The sequence below is a fragment of the Coregonus clupeaformis genome, chromosome 27, assembly GCF_020615455.1.
Source record: "Coregonus clupeaformis isolate EN_2021a chromosome 27, ASM2061545v1, whole genome shotgun sequence".
In the NCBI taxonomy this organism is placed as follows: Eukaryota; Metazoa; Chordata; class Actinopteri; order Salmoniformes; family Salmonidae; genus Coregonus; species Coregonus clupeaformis.
Window position 1 is genome coordinate 41,368,446 of NC_059218.1, and position 19,639 is coordinate 41,388,084.

General features: G+C 47.1%; 1 protein-coding gene across 5 annotated transcripts in view; it reads right to left on the minus strand.

Moving 5' to 3' along the window:
• Positions 1-837: 837 nt before the first annotated feature.
• Positions 838-19,639, minus strand: part of arfip2b (ADP-ribosylation factor interacting protein 2b) — an 82,373-nt gene continuing 63,571 nt past the window's right edge. For 3 of the 5 annotated variants that reach the window (XM_045208215.1, XM_045208213.1, XM_041870513.2), the window contains 7 exons: positions 16,673-16,781; positions 14,464-14,520; positions 11,682-11,797; positions 10,494-10,715; positions 8,140-8,297; positions 1,944-2,118; positions 838-1,379 (listed from right to left, as the gene is read on the minus strand). In XM_045208215.1, the coding sequence (XP_045064150.1) occupies positions 1,224-1,379; positions 1,944-2,118; positions 8,140-8,297; positions 10,494-10,715; positions 11,682-11,797; positions 14,464-14,520; positions 16,673-16,781 (993 nt within the window). In that variant the 3' untranslated portion in view covers positions 838-1,223. The remainder of the gene's footprint in view (positions 1,380-1,943; positions 2,119-8,139; positions 8,298-10,493; positions 10,716-11,681; positions 11,798-14,463; positions 14,521-16,672; positions 16,782-19,639) is intronic. The other 2 variants (XM_045208216.1, XM_041870514.2) reach the window with 1 other exon arrangement.

Here is a 19,639-nt window from a genome sequence, read left to right on the forward strand (position 1 = left end):
TCATCTTCCTATCTCCAACAATACAAAAACACATTATTTTTAAGGTCACTATTGAAATTGAAACATGGGCATTCTGTCACAGTAGTATCCCATGCAGCAAGCAATAAATTGTGTGAGTGCATGCTACACACACACACACACGCACGCACGCACACGCACACAATCCACACACCAGTGTAGCAAAATAAGAAATGCCGATGGACCTAGAGTTGATTTGATTACTCTTCGAACAAGAAAACAAACATTTACTGACATTAAAATAAAATAAAAAGCACAACATTGTGTTTCAAATGAAAAAAGGTCAAATCCAGTCGTTATGTATCCAGATGACAGACCTGTCCCTGGTTTGAAATGTGGGGAGTTTCCACAACACCCCCTCCTCCTCCAAAACCCAGATAGTGCTTGTTGACCTTCCTTCCACCCACCAAGCCAGACAAAGTCTAAAGGTAATCATATATATATATATAGATAGATAGATATAGGAGTCTTGGTGTGGCTGTTGTTGCTGCTGTCATCATTGATGCTGCAGTTGTTGCTGCTGTCATCATTGATGCTGCAGTTGTTGCTGCTGTCATCATTGTTATTGTGGGGTACACACTGGTCCTGGAGCGTTTGGGAGTGGGGGGCACTGGGTGGTGAGAGTAGTGATTTAAAGTGACTAAGACACAAACTCAGAGAAAGAGGGAGAGAGAGAAAGAGGGAGAGAGGGAAAGAGAGAGAGAGAGAGAAAGCGGGAGAGAGAGAGAGAGAGAGAGAGAGAGAGAGAGAGAGAGAGAGAGAGAGAGAGAGAGAGAGAGAGAGAGAGAGAGAGAGAGAGAGACAGAGAGACAGAGAGACAGAGAGACAGAGAGACAGAGAGACAGAGAGAGAGAGAGAGAGAGAGAGAGAGAGAGAGAGAAGGGGAAGGAATAAACAGATCAGGCTAGAGGTCAGCATGGCACCGAGGAGGAGGAGGAGAACAGGAGAGGAGATATTATTATAGAGGAGAGGGAATTGAAAGAAAAGCAATTGGTGGATAAAGACAGAAAAGGAGAGAGGCACCAAAAGTCCCTGATCACTGTTCATGACACTGTCCTCTATAGATTCAATGCCCATTCATCCATCTTTACGTATTCCTGTCCGTCCGTGGTCCACTGTAGTGGATAGTAGGGGTTTGGGTATCCTCTTGCTCCCAGGTTAGGAGGGCCTCTCCTGGGCTGCCCTGTTTCATGTGGCCCCCTCCCTCATGGTTCCTCAAGCCAAGAGGGTTTGTCGGCCCCTGGGGGCCTCAGCTTGATGTTAAACTGCCTCAGGGTCTGCTCCAACTGCTGCTGGTTCCCAGCAAAGTAGGCTGAGATGGCATTATGGAAGAGGAGCAGCTGTTTATGCATCACCTTTACCTGTAGGAGAGAGAAAGAGAGGGGAGAGAGGGAGAGGGAGAGGGAGAGAGGGAGAGGGAGAGGGAGAGGGAGAGGGAGAGGGAGAGGGAGAGGGAGAGGGAGGGGAGAGGGAGGGGAGGGAGGGGAGGGGAGGGGGGAGAGAGGGAGGGGAGAGGGGGAGAGAGAGGGGAGAGAGGGGGAGGGGGAGAGAGGGAGGGGGAGAGAGAGAGAGGGAGGAGGGAGAGAGGGAGGAGGGAGAGAGGGAGGAGGGAGGGGGAGGGGGGGAGAGGGGAGAGAGGGAGAGGGAGGGGGAGAGAGAGAGAGAGGGAGGGAGGAGGGAGGGGGGAGAGGGAGGGGGAGAGAGGGAGAGAGGGAGGGGAGAGGGGGGAGAGAGAGAGAGATAAATTAATACACTGATACAAAAACAGATACAGACAGACATCTGTGTATGAGTGTCTGAGTGCTTGTGTCATTGTGTTTGTGTCTGAGTGTGTACTTGTGTAGGGGGTGATGGAGGGATGGAATAAGTGGAGAACAACAAAAAGAAAGGAACAAGGATGTTATCAAGGTTACAAGGTTTCCTACCTTGTTTTCATCCAGGAACTTGAGTTTGATAGTGACGTCAGAGCGAAGGCGTTCATATTTGTCCTTGTGGATCTGGTACTGCTCCTGGGCTGTGTCTATACGGGCCATGGTCACCGCATCCCTGGGACCAACACTTAACTCCTCTAGATCTGCCCTGTACGCATCAAACTCCAACCTGACAGAGACAGAGACAGAGAGACAGAGAGAGAGAGAGAGAGAGAGAGAGAGAGAGAGAGAGAGAAGACAGAGAGAGACATTTGGTTAGAAATTCAAAAGGAAATGATCTCAACCGAGAAAAATGTCCTCCTGTGTGCTACCTATATCCCCCCACTAGAATCCCCATACTTTAATGAAGACAGTTTCTCCATCCTGGAGGGGGAAATCAATCATTTCCAGACCCAGGGACATGTACTAGTCTGTGGCGACCTAAATGCCAGAACTGGACAAGAACCTGACACCCTCAGCACACAGGGGGACAAACACCTACCTGGAGGTGACAGCATTCCCTCCCCCATATGCCCCCCTAGGAACAACTACGACAACATAACCAACAAAAACGGGTCACGACTACTGCAGCTCTGTCGCACACTGGGTCTGTACAGAGTCAATGGTAGGCTTCGAGGGGACTCCTATGGTAGGTACACCTATAGCTCATCTCTTGGCAGTAGTACTGTAGACTCCTTTATCACTGACCTCAACCCAGAGTCTCTCAGAGCGTTCACAGTCAGCCCACTGACACCCCTATCAGACCACAGCAAAATCACAGTCTACTTGAACAGAGCAATACTCAATCATGAGGCATCAAAGCCAAAGGAACTGAATAATATTAAGAAATGCTATAGATGGAAGGAAAGTAGTGTCAAAACCTACCAAAAAACAATTAGGCAACAACAAATTCAATCCCTTTTAGACAACTTCCTGGACTAAACGTTTCACTGTAATAGTGAAGGTGTAAACTTGGCAGTAGAAAACCTAAACAGCATATTTGACTTCTCAGCTTCCCTATCAAATCTAAAAATCTCTAACAGAAAACCGAAGAAAAGTAACAACAGTGACAAATGGCTTGATGAAGAATGCAAAAACCTAAGAAAGAAATTGAGAAACCTATCCAACCAAAAACATAAAGACCCAGAAAACCTGAGCCTACACCTTCACTATGGTGAATCACTAAAACAATACAGAAATACACTACGGAAAAAGAAGGAACAGCATGTCAGAAATCATCTCAATGTAATTGAAGAATCCATAGAATCTAACCACTTCTGGGAAAATTGGAAAACACTAAATAAACAACAACACAAAGAGTTATCTATCCAAAACGGAGATGTATAGGTAAACCACTTCTCCAATCTTTTTGGCCCTATAACAAAGAACAAACAGCAAAAAAATATACATGATCAAATGCAAATCTTAAAATCAACTATTAAAGACTACCAGAACCCACTGGATCCTCCAATTACATAGAATGAACTACAGGACAAAATACAAACCCTCCAACCCAAAAAGGCCTGTGGTGTTGATGGTATCCTCAATGAAATGATAAAATATACAGACCACAAATTCCAATTGGCTATACTTAAACTCTTTAACATCATCCTTAGCTCTGGCATCTTCCCCAATATTTGGAACCAAGGACTGATCACCCCAATCCACAAAAGTAGAGACAAATTTGACCCCAATAACTACCGTGGGATATGCGTCAACAGCAACTTTGGGAAAATCCTCTGCATTATCATTAACAGAAGACTAGTTCATTTCCTCAGTGAAAACAATGTACTGAGCAAATGTCAAATTGGCTTTTTACCAAATTACCGTACGACAGACCACGTATTCACCCTACACACCCTAATAACAAACAAACAAAACAAAGCAAAGGCAAAGTCTTCTCGTGCTTTGTTGATTTCATAAAAGCTTTTGACTCAATTTGGCATGAGGGTCTGCTATACAAATTGATGGAAAGTGGGGTTGGGGGAAAAACATACGACATTATAAAATCCATGTACACAAACAACAAGTGTGCGGTTAAAATTGGCAAAAAACACACACATTTCTTTCCACAGTGCCGTGGGGTGAGACAGGGATGCAGTTTAAGCCCCACCCTTTTCAACATATGTATCAATGAATTGGCGAGGGCACTAGAACAGTCTGCAGCACCCGGCCTCACTCTACTAGAATCTGAAGTCAAATGTCTACTGTTTGCTGATGATCTGGTGCTTCTGTCCCCAACCAAGGAGGGCCTACGGCAGCACCTAGATCTTCTGCACAGATTCTGTCAGACCTGGGCCCTGACAGTGAATCTCAGTAAGACAAAAAATGATGGTGTTCCAAAAAAGGTCCAGTTGCCAGGACAAATTCCATCTAGACACTGTTGCTCTAGAGCACACAAAAAACTATATCTACCTCGGCCTAAACATCAGCACCACAGGTAACTTCCAGAAAGCTGTGAACGATCTGAGAGACAAGGCAAGAAGGGCCTTCTATGCCATCAAAAGGAACATACAATTTGACATACCAATTAGGATCTGGCTAAAAATACTTGAATAAGTTATAGAACCCATTGCTCTTTATGGTTGTGAGGTCTGGGGTCCACTCACCAACCAAAAATTCACAAAATGAGACAAACACCAAATTGAGACTGCATGCAGAATTCTGCAAATATTTCCCCTGTGTACAACATAAAGCACTTAAAAGGAAGCGATTCCCAAACCTTCCATAACAAAGCCATCACCTACAGAGAGACGAACCTGGAGAAGAGACCCCTAAGTAAGCTGGTCCTGGGGCTCTGTTCACAAACACACACAGACCCCACAGAGCCCCAGGACAGCAACACAATTAGACCCAACCAAATCATGAGAAAACAAAATATAATTACTTGACACATTGGAAAGAAGTAACAAAAAAACAGAGCAAACTAGAATGCTATTTGGCCCTAAACAGAGAGTACACAGCGGCAGAATACCTGACCACTGTGACTGACCCTAAATTAAGGAGACATTTGACTATGTACAGACTCCATGAGCATAGCCTTGCTATTGAGAAAGGCCGCCGTAGGCAGACCTGGCTCTCAAGAGAAGACAGGCTATGTGCACACTGCCCACAAAATAAGATGGAAACTGAGCTGCACTTCCTAACCTCCTGCCAAATGTATGACCATATTAGAGACACATATTTCCCTCAGATTACACAGACCCACAAAGAATTCGAAAACAAACCCAATTTTGATAAACTCCCTTATCTACTGGGTGAAATACCACAGTGTGCCATCACAGCAGCACGATTTGTGACCTGTTGCCACAAGAAAAGGGCAAACAGTGAAGAACAAACACCATTGTAAATATAACCCATATTTATGTTTATTTATTTTCCCTTTTGTACTTTAACTATTTGCACATAATGACATTTGAAATGTCTTTATTCTGTTGGAAATTTTGTGAGTGTAATGTTCATTTTTTATTGATAATTCACTTTTGTTCATTATCTATTTCACTTGCTTTGGCAATGTAAACATATGTTTCCCATGCCAATAAAACCCTTTGAATTGAATTGAATTAAATTGAGAGGAGACGAGTGACAACTCCAACCTGACAGAGAGAGAGAGAGAGAGAGGAGGAGACAAGACACAACTCCAACCTGACAGAGAGAGAAAGAGAGACAGGAGGAGATGAGACACAACTCCAACCTGACAGAGAGAGTGAGAGGAGGAGACGAGAGACAACTCTAACCTGACAGCGAGAGAGAGAGAGGAGGAGACGAGACACAACTCCAACCTGACAGAGAGAGAGGAGGAGGAGGAGATGAGAGACAACTCCAACCTGACAGAGAGAGAGACAGGAGGAGACGAGAGACAACTCCAACCTGACAGAGAGAGAGAGAGAGGAGGAGACGAGAGACAACTCTAACCTGACAGCGAGAGAGAGAGGAGGAGACGAGACAACTCCAACCTGACAGCGAGAGAGACAGAGGAGGAGACGAGAGACAACTCCAACCTGACAGAGAGAGAGAGAGGAGACGAGAGACAACTCCAACCTGACAGAGAGAGAGAGAGAGGAGGAGACGAGAGACAACTCCAACCTGACAGAGAGAGAGAGAGAGGAGGAGACGAGAGACAACTCCAACCTGACAGCGAGAGAGAGAGGAGACGAGAGACAACTCCAACCTGACAGAGAGAGAGGAGACGAGAGACAACTCCAACCTGACAGAGAGAGAGAGAGGAGGAGACAACTCCAACCTGACAGAGAGAGAGGAGACGAGAGACAACTCCAACCTGACAGAGAGAGAGGAGGAGGAGGAGATGAGAGACAACTCCAAACTGACAGAGAGAGGGGAGGAGGAGGAGATGAGAGACAACTCCAACCTGACAGAGAGAGAGACAAGAGGAGACGAGAGACAACTCCAACCTGACAGAGAGAGAGAGAGAGGAGGAGACGAGAGACAACTCTAACCTGACAGCGAGAGAGAGAGGAGGAGACGAGACACAACTCCAACCTGACAGCGAGAGAGAGAGAGGAGGAGACGAGAGACAACTCCAACCTGACAGAGAGAGAGAGAGGGAGACGAGAGACAACTCCAACCTGACAGAGAGAGAGAGAGAGGAGGAGACGAGAGACAACTCCAACCTGACAGAGAGAGAGAGAGAGGAGACGAGAGACAACTCCAACCTGACAGCGAGAGAGAGAGGAGACGAGAGACAACTCCAACCTGACAGAGAGAGAGGAGACGAGAGACAACTCCAACCTGACAGAGAGAGAGAGAGGAGGAGACAACTCCAACCTGACAGAGAGAGAGGAGACGAGAGACAACTCCAACCTGACAGAGAGAGAGGAGGAGGAGGAGATGAGAGACAACTCCAAACTGACAGAGAGAGGGGAGGAGGAGGAGATGAGAGACAACTCCAACCTGACAGAGAGAGAGACAAGAGGAGACGAGAGACAACTCCAACCTGACAGAGAGAGAGGAGGAGGAGGAGATGAGAGACAACTCCAACCTGACAGAGAGAGAGGAGGAGGAGGAGGAGATGAGAGACAACTCCAACCTGACAGAGAGAGAGGAGGAGGAGGAGGAGATGAGAGACAACTCCAACCTGACAGAGAGAGAGAGAGGAGGAGGAGGAGATGAGAGACAACTCCAACCTGACAGAGAGAGAGAGAGAGGAGGAGGAGGAGATGAGAGACAACTCCAACCTGACAGAGAGAGAGGAGGAGGAGGAGATGAGAGACAACTCCAACCTGACAGAGAGCGAGACAGGAGGAGACGAGCGACAACTCCAACCTGACAGAGAGAGAGAGAGGAGGAGACGAGAGACAACTCCAACCTGACAGAGAGAGAGAGAGAGAGGAGGAGACGAGAGACAACTCCAACCTGACAGAGAGAGAGAGAGAGAGAGAGAGACGAGAGACAACTCCAACCTGACAGAGAGAGAGAGAGGAGGAGACACAACTCCAACCTGACAGAGAGAGAGAGAGGAGACGAGAGACAACTCCAACCTGACAGAGAGAGAGAGAGGAGGAGACGAGAGACAACTCCAACCTGACAGAGAGAGAGGAGACGAGAGACAACTCCAACCTGACAGAGGGAGAGAGAGAGGAGGAGACGAGAGACAACTCCAACCTGACAGAGAGAGAGAGAGGAGGAGACGAGACACAACTCCAACCTGACAGAGAGAGAGGAGGAGATGAGAGACAACTCCAACCTGACAGAGAGAGAGGAGACGAGAGACAACTCCAACCTGACAGAGAGAGAGGAGGAGGAGACGAGAGACAACTCCAACCTGACAGAGAGAGAGAGGAGGAGACGAGAGACAACTCTAACCTGACAGAGAGAGAGTGAGAGGAGGAGACGAGAGACAACTCCAACCTGACAGAGAGAGAGAGGAGGAGGAGGAGACGAGAGACAACTCCAACCTGACAGAGAGAGAGAGAGAGGAGGAGACGAGAGACAACTCCAACCTGACAGAGAGAGAGGAGGAGGAGGAGACGAGAGACAACTCCAACCTGACAGAGAGAGAGAGAGAGGAGGAGACGAGACAACTCCTAACAACTCTGACTAAGGACAGATCCATTATTATAGACATGAATATCGGTCAGTGTGTCTGGAGTAGATCAGAGTGCGTGCAGAGTAACCTAATACTTCCTGCCTGGAACAGACTGTCTGGGCACTGTCTCCCTTTATAGTTGCCATGGAGATGATGGTGTGTTACCTAGCAGCCTCGTACATCTTGATGGTCATCAGTGTGTCCTCCATGGTTTTGTTAATCAGTGTATTGATGCTGGACACAAAGAAGTTGATGGCTCCCAGCAGCGTCTCTCCGTTCTTACACAACAACTTCTGGGTCTCTGCGTTGTACCCAAACTCATCCTGGAGGAAACATCAGGCCATTACACACACACAAACACAAACACACACACAACTCTGGTTGAGGGTGTTACTGATCAATCTGATCTATTGAATCAATCAACCAATATATCAATCAATCAACCAATAAATCAAATCAACCAATGTATTCATGACACTTTTCAGATTCGTCACAAAGTGCTTTAAAAAAATAAATAACTTGACCTAAAGCCCCCAAAGACCAAACAGTGTTAAGTGGCAGCCCCACCTCTTGATTTAGTGTCAGGATTAAAGGTCAGGGGTTAGAGGTGATTTCTGGCTGAGGGGTCTGGGTTAGAGGTTATAGGTCAGGTTCTCACCCGTAGCTCATGTGATTTCTGGGTTAGAGGTTAGGGGTCAGGGGTTAACCTAGAGGTTAGAGGTCAGGTTCTCACTCGTAGTTCAGGTGATTTCTGGCTGAGGGGTCAGGGGTCAGCTTCGAGGTTAGAGGTCAGGTTCTCACTCGTAGTTCAGGTGATTTCTGGCTGAGGGGTCAGGGGTCAGCCTCGAGGTTAGAGGTCAGATTCTCACTCGTAGTTCAGGTGATTTCTGGCTGAGGGGTCAGGGGTTAGGGGTCAGCCTCGAGGTTAGAGGTCAGATTCTCACTCGTAGTTCAGGTGATTTCTGGCTGAGGGGTTAGGGGTCAGCCTCGAGGTTAGAGGTCAGGTTCTCACTCGTAGTTCAGGTGATTTCTGGCTGAGGGGTCAGGGGTCAGCCTCGAGGTTAGAGGTCAGGTTCTCACTCGTAGTTCAGGTGATTTCTGGCTGAGGGGTCAGGGGTTAGGGGTCAGCCTCGAGGTTAGAGGTCAGATTCTCACTCGTAGTTCAGGTGATTTCTGGCTGAGGGGTCAGGGGTCAGCCTCGAGGTTAGAGGTCAGGTTCTCACTCGTAGTTCAGGTGATTTCTGGCTGAGGGGTCAGGGGTTAGGGGTCAGCCTCGAGGTTAGAGGTCAGATTCTCACCCGTAGTTCAGGTGATTTCTGGCTGAGGGGTCAGGGGTCTGGTGTTAGAGGTTAGAGGTCAGGTTCTCACCCGTAGTTCAGGTGATTTCTGGCTGAGGGGTCAGGGGTCAGCCTCGAGGTTAGAGGTCAGGTTCTCACTCGTAGTTCAGGTGATTTCTGGCTGAGGGGTCAGGGGTTAGGGGTCAGCCTCGAGGTTAGAGGTCAGGTTCTCACCCGTAGTTCAGGTGATTTCAGGCTGGGGTCTAGGTTAGAGGTTAGGGGTCATAGGTCTGGTTTTCACCCGTAGTTTAGGTGATTTCAGGCTGGGGTCTAGGTTAGAGGTTAGGGGTCATAGGTCTGGTTTTCACCCGTAGTTCAGGTGATTTCAGGCTGGGGTCTAGGTTAGAGGTTAGGGGGTCATAGGTCTGGTTTTCACCCGTAGTTCAGGTGATTTCAGGCTGGGGTCTAGGTTAGAGGTTAGGGGTCATAGGTCTGGTTTTCACCCGTAGTTCAGGTGATTTCAGGCTGGGGTCTAGGTTAGAGGTTAGGGGTCATAGGTCTGGTTTTCACCCGTAGTTCAGGTGATTTCAGGCTGGGGTCTAGGTTAGAGGTTAGGGGTCATAGGTCTGGTTTTCACCCGTAGTTCAGGTGATTTCAGGCTGGGGTCTAGGTTAGAGGTTAGGGGTCATAGGTCTGGTTTTCACCCATAGTTCAGGTGATTTCAGGCTGGGGTCTAGGTTAGAGGTTAGGGGGTCATAGGTCTGGTTTTCACCCGTAGTTCAGGTGATTTCAGGCTGGGGGTCTAGGTTAGAGGTTAGGGGTCATAGGTCTGGTTTTCACCCGTAGTTTAGGTGATTTCAGGCTGGGGTCTAGGTTAGAGGTTAGGGGTCATAGGTCTGGTTTTCACCCGTAGTTCAGGTGATTTCAGGCTGGGGTCTAGGCTAGAGGTTAGGGGTCATAGGTCTGGTTTTCACCCGTAGTTCAGGTGATTTCAGGCTGGGGTCTAGGTTAGAGGTTAGGGGTCATAGGTCTGGTTTTCACCCGTAATTCAGGTGATTTCAGGCTGGGGTCTAGGCTAGAGGTTAGGGGTCATAGGTCTGGTTTTCACCCGTAGTTCAGGTGATTTCAGGCTGGGGTCTAGGCTAGAGGTTAGGGGTCATAGGTCTGGTTTTCACCCGTAGTTCAGGTGATTTCAGGCTGGGGTCTAGGCTAGAGGTTAGGGGTTATAGGTCAGGTTCTCACCCGTAGTTCAGGTGATTTCAGGCTGAGGTCGGTGAAGGTGTCCCCGAGGGCGTGTTGCGTCTGCACCATGCTGTACAAATGATTGGTCAGGGCTCTAGCCAATCGCAGCACATTCTCATACTTCCTCTTGGTGTCCCGGAGAACTTCTATCTGAGCCTCCAGTTCTAGGTCAACAGTCCTAGAACCACGACCAAACCGCTCTGAGATCATCTGCTTAGTGCACTGGAGAGAGAGAGGGAGAGAAGGAGGTAGGGAAGAGAGAGAGGGAGGGAGGGAGGAGAGAGAGGGAGGGAGGGAGGAGAGGGAGGGAGGGAGGTGTGTTTGAGATGAGAAGGAGTTAGATGGAAATCATTAAAAACACAGGTAAGTTAACACGGACTAGTTAACACAGACTAGTTAACACGGACTAGTTAACACGGACTAGTTAAGTTAACACAGACTAGTTAAGTGGTTCACAGGTAAGTTAACACAGACTAGTTAAGTGGTTCACAGGTAAGTTAACACAGACTAGTTAAGTGGTTCACAGGTAAGTTAACACAGACTAGTTAAGTGGTTCACAGGTAAGTTAACACAGACTAGTTAAGTGGTTCACAGGTAAGTTAACACAGACTAGTTAAGTGGTTCACAGGTAAGTTACCACAGACAGTGTAGTGCTCTAGAGGTATTGAGGTCCATTGAGGTGTGGCACTAGGAATTCCAGATATAGACCCAGGTATTCTGACACAGGTAAGTGAACACAGGTAGCCAAACATATTCATTCAGGTATATTGTAGGTGTTGAGTCCCCTGTGTATGGGTCTCTCAGGTGTGTTCAGGTATGTTAACATATAGACTAACAGACCGGTATTTCACGGTACCTTGTAGATGTTGAGTCCCCTGTGTATGGGTCTTTAAGGTGTATAAGTGTTCTGTTCCAGGTAGACCCAGGCATTCTGACACACAGGCAAACTGCAGTACCTTGTAGGTGTTGAGGTGGTAAGGTAAGGTAGATTACAGTACCTTGTAGGTGTTGAGGTGGTAAGGTAAGGTAGATTACAGTACCTTGTAGGTGTTGAGGTGGTAAGGTAGATTACAGTACCTTGTAGGTGTTGAGGTGGTAAGGTAGATTACAGTACCTTGTAGGTGTTGAGGTGGTAAGGTAGATTACAGTACCTTGTAGGTGTTGAGGTGGTAAGGTAGATTACAGTACCTTGTAGGTGTTGAGGCCCCATTTCTTCATAAAGTCCAGTTTCTCTACAGCCACTCCTCTAGAGGCCTCCTCTGCAGTCATGGAACTGCTGCTGCTACTATCCTGCATACTGGAACCTGGGAGAAGGAGGAGGGGGGAGGGATGGGGAGGAGGAGGAGGGGGAGGGGGAGGAAGGGAGGGATGGGGAGGAGGACAGGGAGGGATGAGGAGGAGGAGGAGGAAGGGAGGGATGGGGAGGAGGAGGAGGAAGGGAGGGATGGGGAGGAGGAGGAGGAGGAAGGGAGGGAGGGATGGGGAGGAGGATGAGGGGGAGGAGGACAGGGAGGGATGGGGAGGAGGAGGAGGAGGAAGAGGAGAGGATGAGGGGAGGAGGAGGGGGAGTGAGTAGACAGTACATCCAACACCATGGTAAAGTGACACATTCAGACAAATAAATACTCACAGAACATATCCATTGTTTGTGCTTTGTTGGATTAAATGTGGTAGTATGTTATTGTATGTAGCAGCATACTCTACACTAAACACCATCTCACACCACTCTCAGAACAATATCCTAACAACAACTTCCCCCGTCACCATAACAGCATGAAAAGCAGTGCGAGTCGGTGATCAACCGACACAGACAGTGAATGAGAGAGAGAGAGAGAGAGCGAGAGAGAGAGCGAGAGAGACAGAGAGAGAGAGAGAGCAGAGAGAGAGAGAGAGAGAGAGAGAGAGAGAGAGAGACAGAGAGAGAGAGACAGAGAGAGAGAGACAGAGAGAGAGAGAGAGACAGAGAGAGAGAGAGAGAGAGAAAGAGAGAGAGAGTGAGAGCGAGAGAGAGAGAGATAGTGAGAGAGAGAGAGAGAGAAAGAGAGAGAGAGAGAGAGAGACAGAGAGAGAGAGAGAGAGAGAGAGAGAGAGAGAGAGAGAGACAGAGAGAGAGAGAGAGAGAGAGAGAGAAGTGGCAGAGTGGCAGGAAGTAGGAGGTGACTGGGGCCCTGGAGAATACCTGGATACTCAAGGTAGAGGTTCACTACTAACCACATATCTAGGATCAGCCCTTACCCAGAGTCCCCACTTTAACCATAGTGGGATGGGAATAAGAACTGACCGTGGACCAGTGATTAGGGAAAGGGCTGACTGGCTGACTCACCTAGAAACAGTAGTTAATGAAGGGGTAAGTTATACCTGTGTATGGCTGTATATGACTGGCTGGATGTAGGATTAGGGTTATGGGTAGGGTTAGTTTGGGGGTCAGGGTTAGGTGGGTAGGGTTAGTTTGGGGGTCAGGGTTAGGTGGGTAGGGTTAGGTTGGGGGTTTGGGTAGGTAGGGTTAGGTTGGAGGTCAGGGTTATGTTGGGGCTCAGGGTTAGGTTAGGTTGGGGTAGGTAGGTAGGGTTAGGATTGGGGTCAGGGTTAGGTTGGGGGTTAGGGGTAGGTGGGTAGGGTTAGGTTGAGGGTCAGGGTTAGGTTGGGGGTTAGGTGGGTAGGGTTAGGTTGGGGGTGTAGGGCAGAGGGGTAAGAGTGGGGTACGTAAAGTAAGAGGCATTGGGGTCCGGGTATGTGTCCGATTTTGTCACGGGGCACGGGAAGTGTCCGTTTAGGGGTATGATTTTTTTTGCGGGCTGGGGTAAGGTTGGTAGGGTTGGAGAAGAGTTTCACCCAGGGTTGAAATGATCAGTAAAGGTGAAGATCTGGAGGGATGAGTGTTTAGGACAGATGGATGGAATGAATAAATGAAGGACAGAACCAAGGATGGGTTAGAGAGGAGAGGAGAGGAAAGAGGAGAGGAGGAGGAGAGGAGAGGAAAGAGGGGAAGAGGAGAGGAGAGGAAAGAGGGGAGGAGGAGGAGAGGGGAGGAGGAGAGGAGAGGAAAGAGGAGAGGAGGAGGAGAGGAGAGGAAAGAGGGGAGGAAGAGGAGAGGAGAGGGGAGGAGGAGGAGAGGAAGATAGGAAGACAAGACGAGATGAGAGGAGGAAGAGATGAGGAGACGGGAGGCGAGTAAGACGGAGAGAGGGATGTGAACAGATGAAGACAGAATGGTTAGTGCATGGTGATCAGCGAACAATACAGAAAGAATGGAAACAAAATGGAAACCACGGCGACAGATACACAGTGACAGCAGTAGTGATGGCATGTAGTCACCTGATCTCATGAGTCAGAGCTTGAGTCCCAAATGGCACCCTATTCCCTATATAGTGCACTACTTTAACCCAGGGCCCCTAGGGCTTCATGTAGGGAACAGGGTGCCATTTGGGACTAGCCCAGTATGTATCCCTAGTTGTGTGTCTACTTACTGTGAGGCAAATGACAAACATGAAAAACAGGTCAAGTTTATTTTGATGTTTCCATCTGAAAGAATGCTACATCTCTTAAGTGTCTCATTCAACAGAGGACAGAAATGAGACAGACTAATGCCAGCCCACAGTGAAGAGTCTGACCGAAAGTCACCCAGAAAGATTCTCAGGAAAACACAAGAGAGTGTAAATGTGACACAGAGATACGTTATTTAGTGTGAAAACTAAGAAAAGAGGAGAGATGTGAAAACAGCAGCTCCTGATGCACCAGACAAACAGAATCACCTGACAGAGCGACCAAGAGAGGATAAACATTACAACAAGAGAAATGTACTGTCCCCTGAAAGAGAGAGAGAGAGAGAGAGTTTAACGGGATGCCAGGAAGAGAGGCAGTATTCCAGACAGTGATCCCCATCTCCACAGCAGAAGAAGAACAAGGGAGCAGAGAGAGGAGGAGAGGAAAGAGGAAACCAAATGAGGAATGAGAGTGATGGATGAGCCACCTTGTCCTGTGACTGGGATGCGTCTGTTAAACTGAGCGTTGTAGCGCACAGCAGGGCCTGAGAGAGAGTGACAGAGCGAGAGAGAGAGAGAGAGAAAGATAGAGAGGGAGAGAGAGAGAGAGATGTTGATTCTTAAAAGATGAGTGCACCATATTAGTGAAGCGGGAGGAGTTTGAATCAATAAAGCAGTTCAGTTCCTTACTGTTCTAGTCTCTGTTCAGTCCCTAGCCCCTCCCTTGTATTGTCTCACATGTAACCATGGGAACAACAGTAGTTCATCCACTAAACTGGAAGATTATGCTAATATGGGACTGGGATTCTCCTAGCCAATAGAGAGACCCCATCACTACTGAACAAGACAGTAAACTAGATCCTAGCCAATAGAGAGACACCATCACTACTGAACAAGACAGTAAACTAGATCCTAGCCAATAGAGAGACACCATCACTACTGAACACAGTAAACTAGATCCTAGCCAATAGACAGACACCATCACTACTAAACAGACAGTAAACTAGATCCTAGCCAATAGAGACACCATCACTACTGAACAGACAGTAAACTAGATCCTAGCCAATAGAGAGACACCATCACTACTGAACAGACAGTAAACTAGATCCTAGCCAATAGAGACACCATCACTACTGAACAGACAGTAAACTAGATCCTAGCCAATAGACAGACACCATCACTACTAAACAGACAGTAAACTAGATCCTAGCCAATAGAGACACCATCACTACTGAACAGACAGTAAACTAGATCCTAGCCAATAGAGAGACACCATCACTACTGAACAGAGAGTAAACTAGATCCTAGCCAATAGAGAGACACCATCACTACTGAACAGAGAGTAAACTAGATCCTAGCCAATCGACACCATCACTACTGAACATACAGTAAACTAGATCCTAGCCAATAGAGACACCATCACTACTAAACAGACAGTAAACTAGATCCTAGCCAATAGAGAGACACCATCACTACTGAACAAGACAGTAAACTAGATCCTAGCCAATAGAGAGACACCATCACTACTGAACAAGACAGTAAACTAGATCCTAGCCAATAGAGACACCATCACTACTGAACAAGACAGTAAACTAGATCCTAGCCAATAGAGAGACACCATCACTACTGAACAAGACAGTAAACTAGATCCTAGCCAATAGAGAGACACCATCACTACTGAACAAGACAGTAAACTAGATCCTAGCCAATAGAGACACCATCACTACTGAACAGACAGTAAACTAGATCCTAGCCAATAGAGAGACACCATCACTACTGAACAAGACAGTAAACTAGATCCTAGCCAATAGAGACACCATCACTACTGAACACAGTAAACTAGATCCTAGCCAATAGAGAGACACCATCACTACTGAACAGACAGTAAACTAGATCCTGCCCATCCAGAAAGAGAGAGGTCTAGAGGAAATTGTCTTGAAGAGAGCATTTATCAACTATTTAATGAGCGTACCAGAGGAAGAGCTGAACCGGCCTAAAACCAGCCAGACATATCACTTTACATGGCTGCCATGTAGATGTTTTGACAACTACAGACCCCCTTAGACTTAAAACATATTAAAACATTTTTTTAAAACCTGTCATGAGAAGAGAGAGTGAAGAGAAAAACCTGCAGAATGAGAAAGAGTGGGATAGAGAGAGAGAGAGAGAGAGAGAGAGAGAGAGAGAGACAGAGAGAGAGAGACAGAGAGAGAGAGAGAGAGAGTGTGCCATCACAGCTGCAAGATTTGTGACCTGTTGCCACAAGAAAAGGGCAACCAGTGAAGAACAAACACCATTGTAAATACAACCCATATTTATGTTTATTTATTTTCCCATTTGTACTTTAACTATTTGCACATTGTTACAGCACTGTATATATACACATAATATGACATTTGAAATGTCTTTATTCCTTTGAAACTTCTGAGTGTAATGTTTACTGTTAATATTTATTGTTAATCTACTTCACTTGCTTTGGCAATGTTAACACACGTTTCCCATGCCAATAAAGCCCTTGAAATTGAAATTGAATTGAGAGAGAGAGAGAGAGAGAGAGAGAGAGAGAGAGAGAGAGAGAGAGAGAGAGAGAGAGAGAGAGAGAGAGAGAGAGAGAGAGAGAGAGAGAGAGAGAGACAGACAGACAGAGAGAGAGACAGAGAGAGACAGAGACAGAGACAGAGACAGAGAGAACTGTACCTTTAATGGAGCTGGTAGCAATGATTCCCTCGGCTGTACCCCCGTAACCCCCGGATACGATACTGGTCTCATTCAGGTTGGGTCCCGATACCATCACCTGCTGTAGGTCCTAGAGAGAGAGAAGCAAAAGAGAAGGAGACAGAGAGAGAGAGAGAGAGAGAGAGAGAGAGAGAGAGAGAGAGAGAGAGAGAGAGAGAGAGAGAGAGAGAGAGAGAGAGAGAGAGAGAGAGAGAGAGAGAGAGAGAGAGAGAGAAGCAAAAGAGAAGGAGACAGAGAGAGAGACAGAGAGACGGAGAGAGACAGAGAGAAGCAAAAGAGAAGGAGACAGAGAGAGAAGGAGAGAGAGAGAGAGGAGAGAGAGAGAGACAGAGAGACAGAGAGAGAGAGAGAGAGAGAGAGAGAGAGAGAGAGAGAGACAGAGAGAGAAGGTGAGACAGAGAGACAGAGAGACAGAGAGAGAGAGAGAAGGTGAGACAGAGAAGGTGAGACAGAGAGAGAGAGACAGAGAGAGAGAGAGAGAGAGAGAGAGAGAAGGTGAGACAGAGAAGGTGAGACAGAGAGAGAGAGAGAGAGAGACAGAGAGAGAGAGAGAGAGAGAGAAGGTGAGACAGAGAAGGTGAGACAGAGAGAGAGAGAAGGTGAGACAGAGAAGGTGAGACAGAGAGAGAGAGAGAGAGAGAGAAGGTGAGACAGAGAGAGAGAGAGAGAGAGAGAGAGAGAGAGAGACAGAGAGAGAGAGAGACAGAGAGACGTTGTTAAAGGAGTAGTAGTCTATTTAAGTTGGTTAATGGTCTCTACAGGCTCATTACAGTACTCTACTACAGCATACTGTGACAACTACAGACTAAAACAAACACGTGAGGTGATCAGAAAGACCTTCAAAATGTCAGTTAGTAAAATATTAAGGAACCCAAGACTTAAAAGAACCCACCGTTAAATACTGTGTCTGTCAATGATGACCTTTTATTACTCAGTGGAGGCAGCTGAGGGGAGAACGGCTCATAATAATACCACGAGCCCTTCCTCCCCAATTAAGGTGCCACCAACCTCCCGTGGTGTGGCTAGGTGTCTAGTCCTACTCACTAGGTGTCTAGTCCTACTCACTAGGTGTCTAGTCCTACTCACTAGGTGTCTAGTCCTACTCACTAGGTGTCTAGTCCTACTCACTAGGTGTCTAGTCCTACTCACTAGGTGTCTAGTTCTACTCACTAGGTGTCTAGTCCTACTCACTAGGTGTCTAGTCCTACTCACTAGGTGTCTAGTCCTACTCACTAGGTGTCTAGTCCTACTCACTAGGTGTCTAGTCCTACTCACTAGGTGTCTAGTCCTACTCACTAGGTGTCTAGTCCTACTCACTAGGTGTCTAGTCCTACTCACTAGGTGTCTAGTCCTACTCACTAGGTGTCTAGTCCTACTCACTAGATGTCTAGTCCTACTCACTAGGTGTCTAGTCCTACTCACTAGTTGTGTCTAGTCCTACTCACTAGTTGTGTCTAGTCCTACTCACTAGTTGTGTCTAGTCCTACTCACTAGTTGTGTCTAGTCCTACTCACTAGGTGTGTCTAGTCCTACTCACTAGGTGTGTCTAGTCCTACTCACTAGGTGTGTCTAGTCCTACTCACTAGTTGTGTCTAGTCCTACTCACTAGTTGTGTCTAGTCCTACTCACTAGGTGTGTCTAGTCCTACTCACTAGGTGTCTAGTCCTACTCACTAGGTGTCTAGACCTACTCACTAGGTGTCTAGTCCTACTCACCAGGTGTGTCTAGTCCTACTCACTAGGTGTCTAGTTCTACTAGTGTAGTCCTACTCACTAGGTGTCTAGTTCTACTCACTAGGTGTCTAGTCCTACTCACTAGGTGTCTAGACCTACTCACTAGGTGTCTAGTTCTACTCACTAGGTGTGTCTAGTCCTACTCACTAGGTGTCTAGTCCTACTCACCAGGTGTCTAGTCCTACTCACTAGGTGTCTAGTTCTACTAGTGTAGTCCTACTCACTAGTTGTGTCTAGTCCTACTCACTAGTTGTGTCTAGTCCTACTCACTAGTTGTGTCTAGTCCTACTCACTAGTTGTGTCTAGTCCTACTCACTAGTTGTGTCTAGTCCTACTCACTAGTTGTGTCTAGTCCTACTCACTAGGTGTGTCTAGTCCTACTCACTAGGTGTCTAGTCCTACTCACTAGGTGTCTAGTTCTACTCACTAGGTGTGTCTAGTCCTACTCACTAGGTGTCTAGTCCTACTCACCAGGTGTGTCTAGTCCTACTCACTAGGTGTCTAGTTCTACTAGTGTAGTCCTACTCACTAGGTGTCTAGTTCTACTCACTAGGTGTCTAGTCCTACTCACTAGGTGTCTAGTCCTACTCACTAGTTGTGTCTAGTCCTACTCACTAGGTGTCTAGTCCTACTCACTAGGTGTCTAGTCCTACTCACTAGGTGTCTAGTCCTACTCACTAGGTGTCTAGTTCTACTAGTGTAGTCCTACTCACTAGGTGTCTAGTTCTACTCACTAGGTGTCTAGTCCTACTCACTAGGTGTCTAGTCCTACTCACTAGGTGTCTAGTCCTACTCACTAGGTGTGTCTAGTCCTACTCACTAGTTGTGTCTAGTCCTACTCACTAGTTGTGTCTAGTCCTACTCACTAGTTGTGTCTAGTCCTACTCACTAGTTGTGTCTAGTCCTACTCACTAGTTGTGTCTAGTTCTACTCACTAGTTGTGTGTATTATTTCCACAGTCAGTCACCATATTATAGAACAGCGTTTCTCAATCCTAGTCCTATAGGGAATTGGGCTGGTAATTGCTAGGCACCTCACGATACGATATTATCACCATACTTGGGTATCTATTGCTATGCTCATGATTCTATATGTATTGCGATTTGATGTTCCACCATATGGTCTGCTGCAGAGGGGCAAGAGAGCGCCATGAGAAAACTAGTTCTGATCAGGTCATGGAAATAACAGTGCTGAA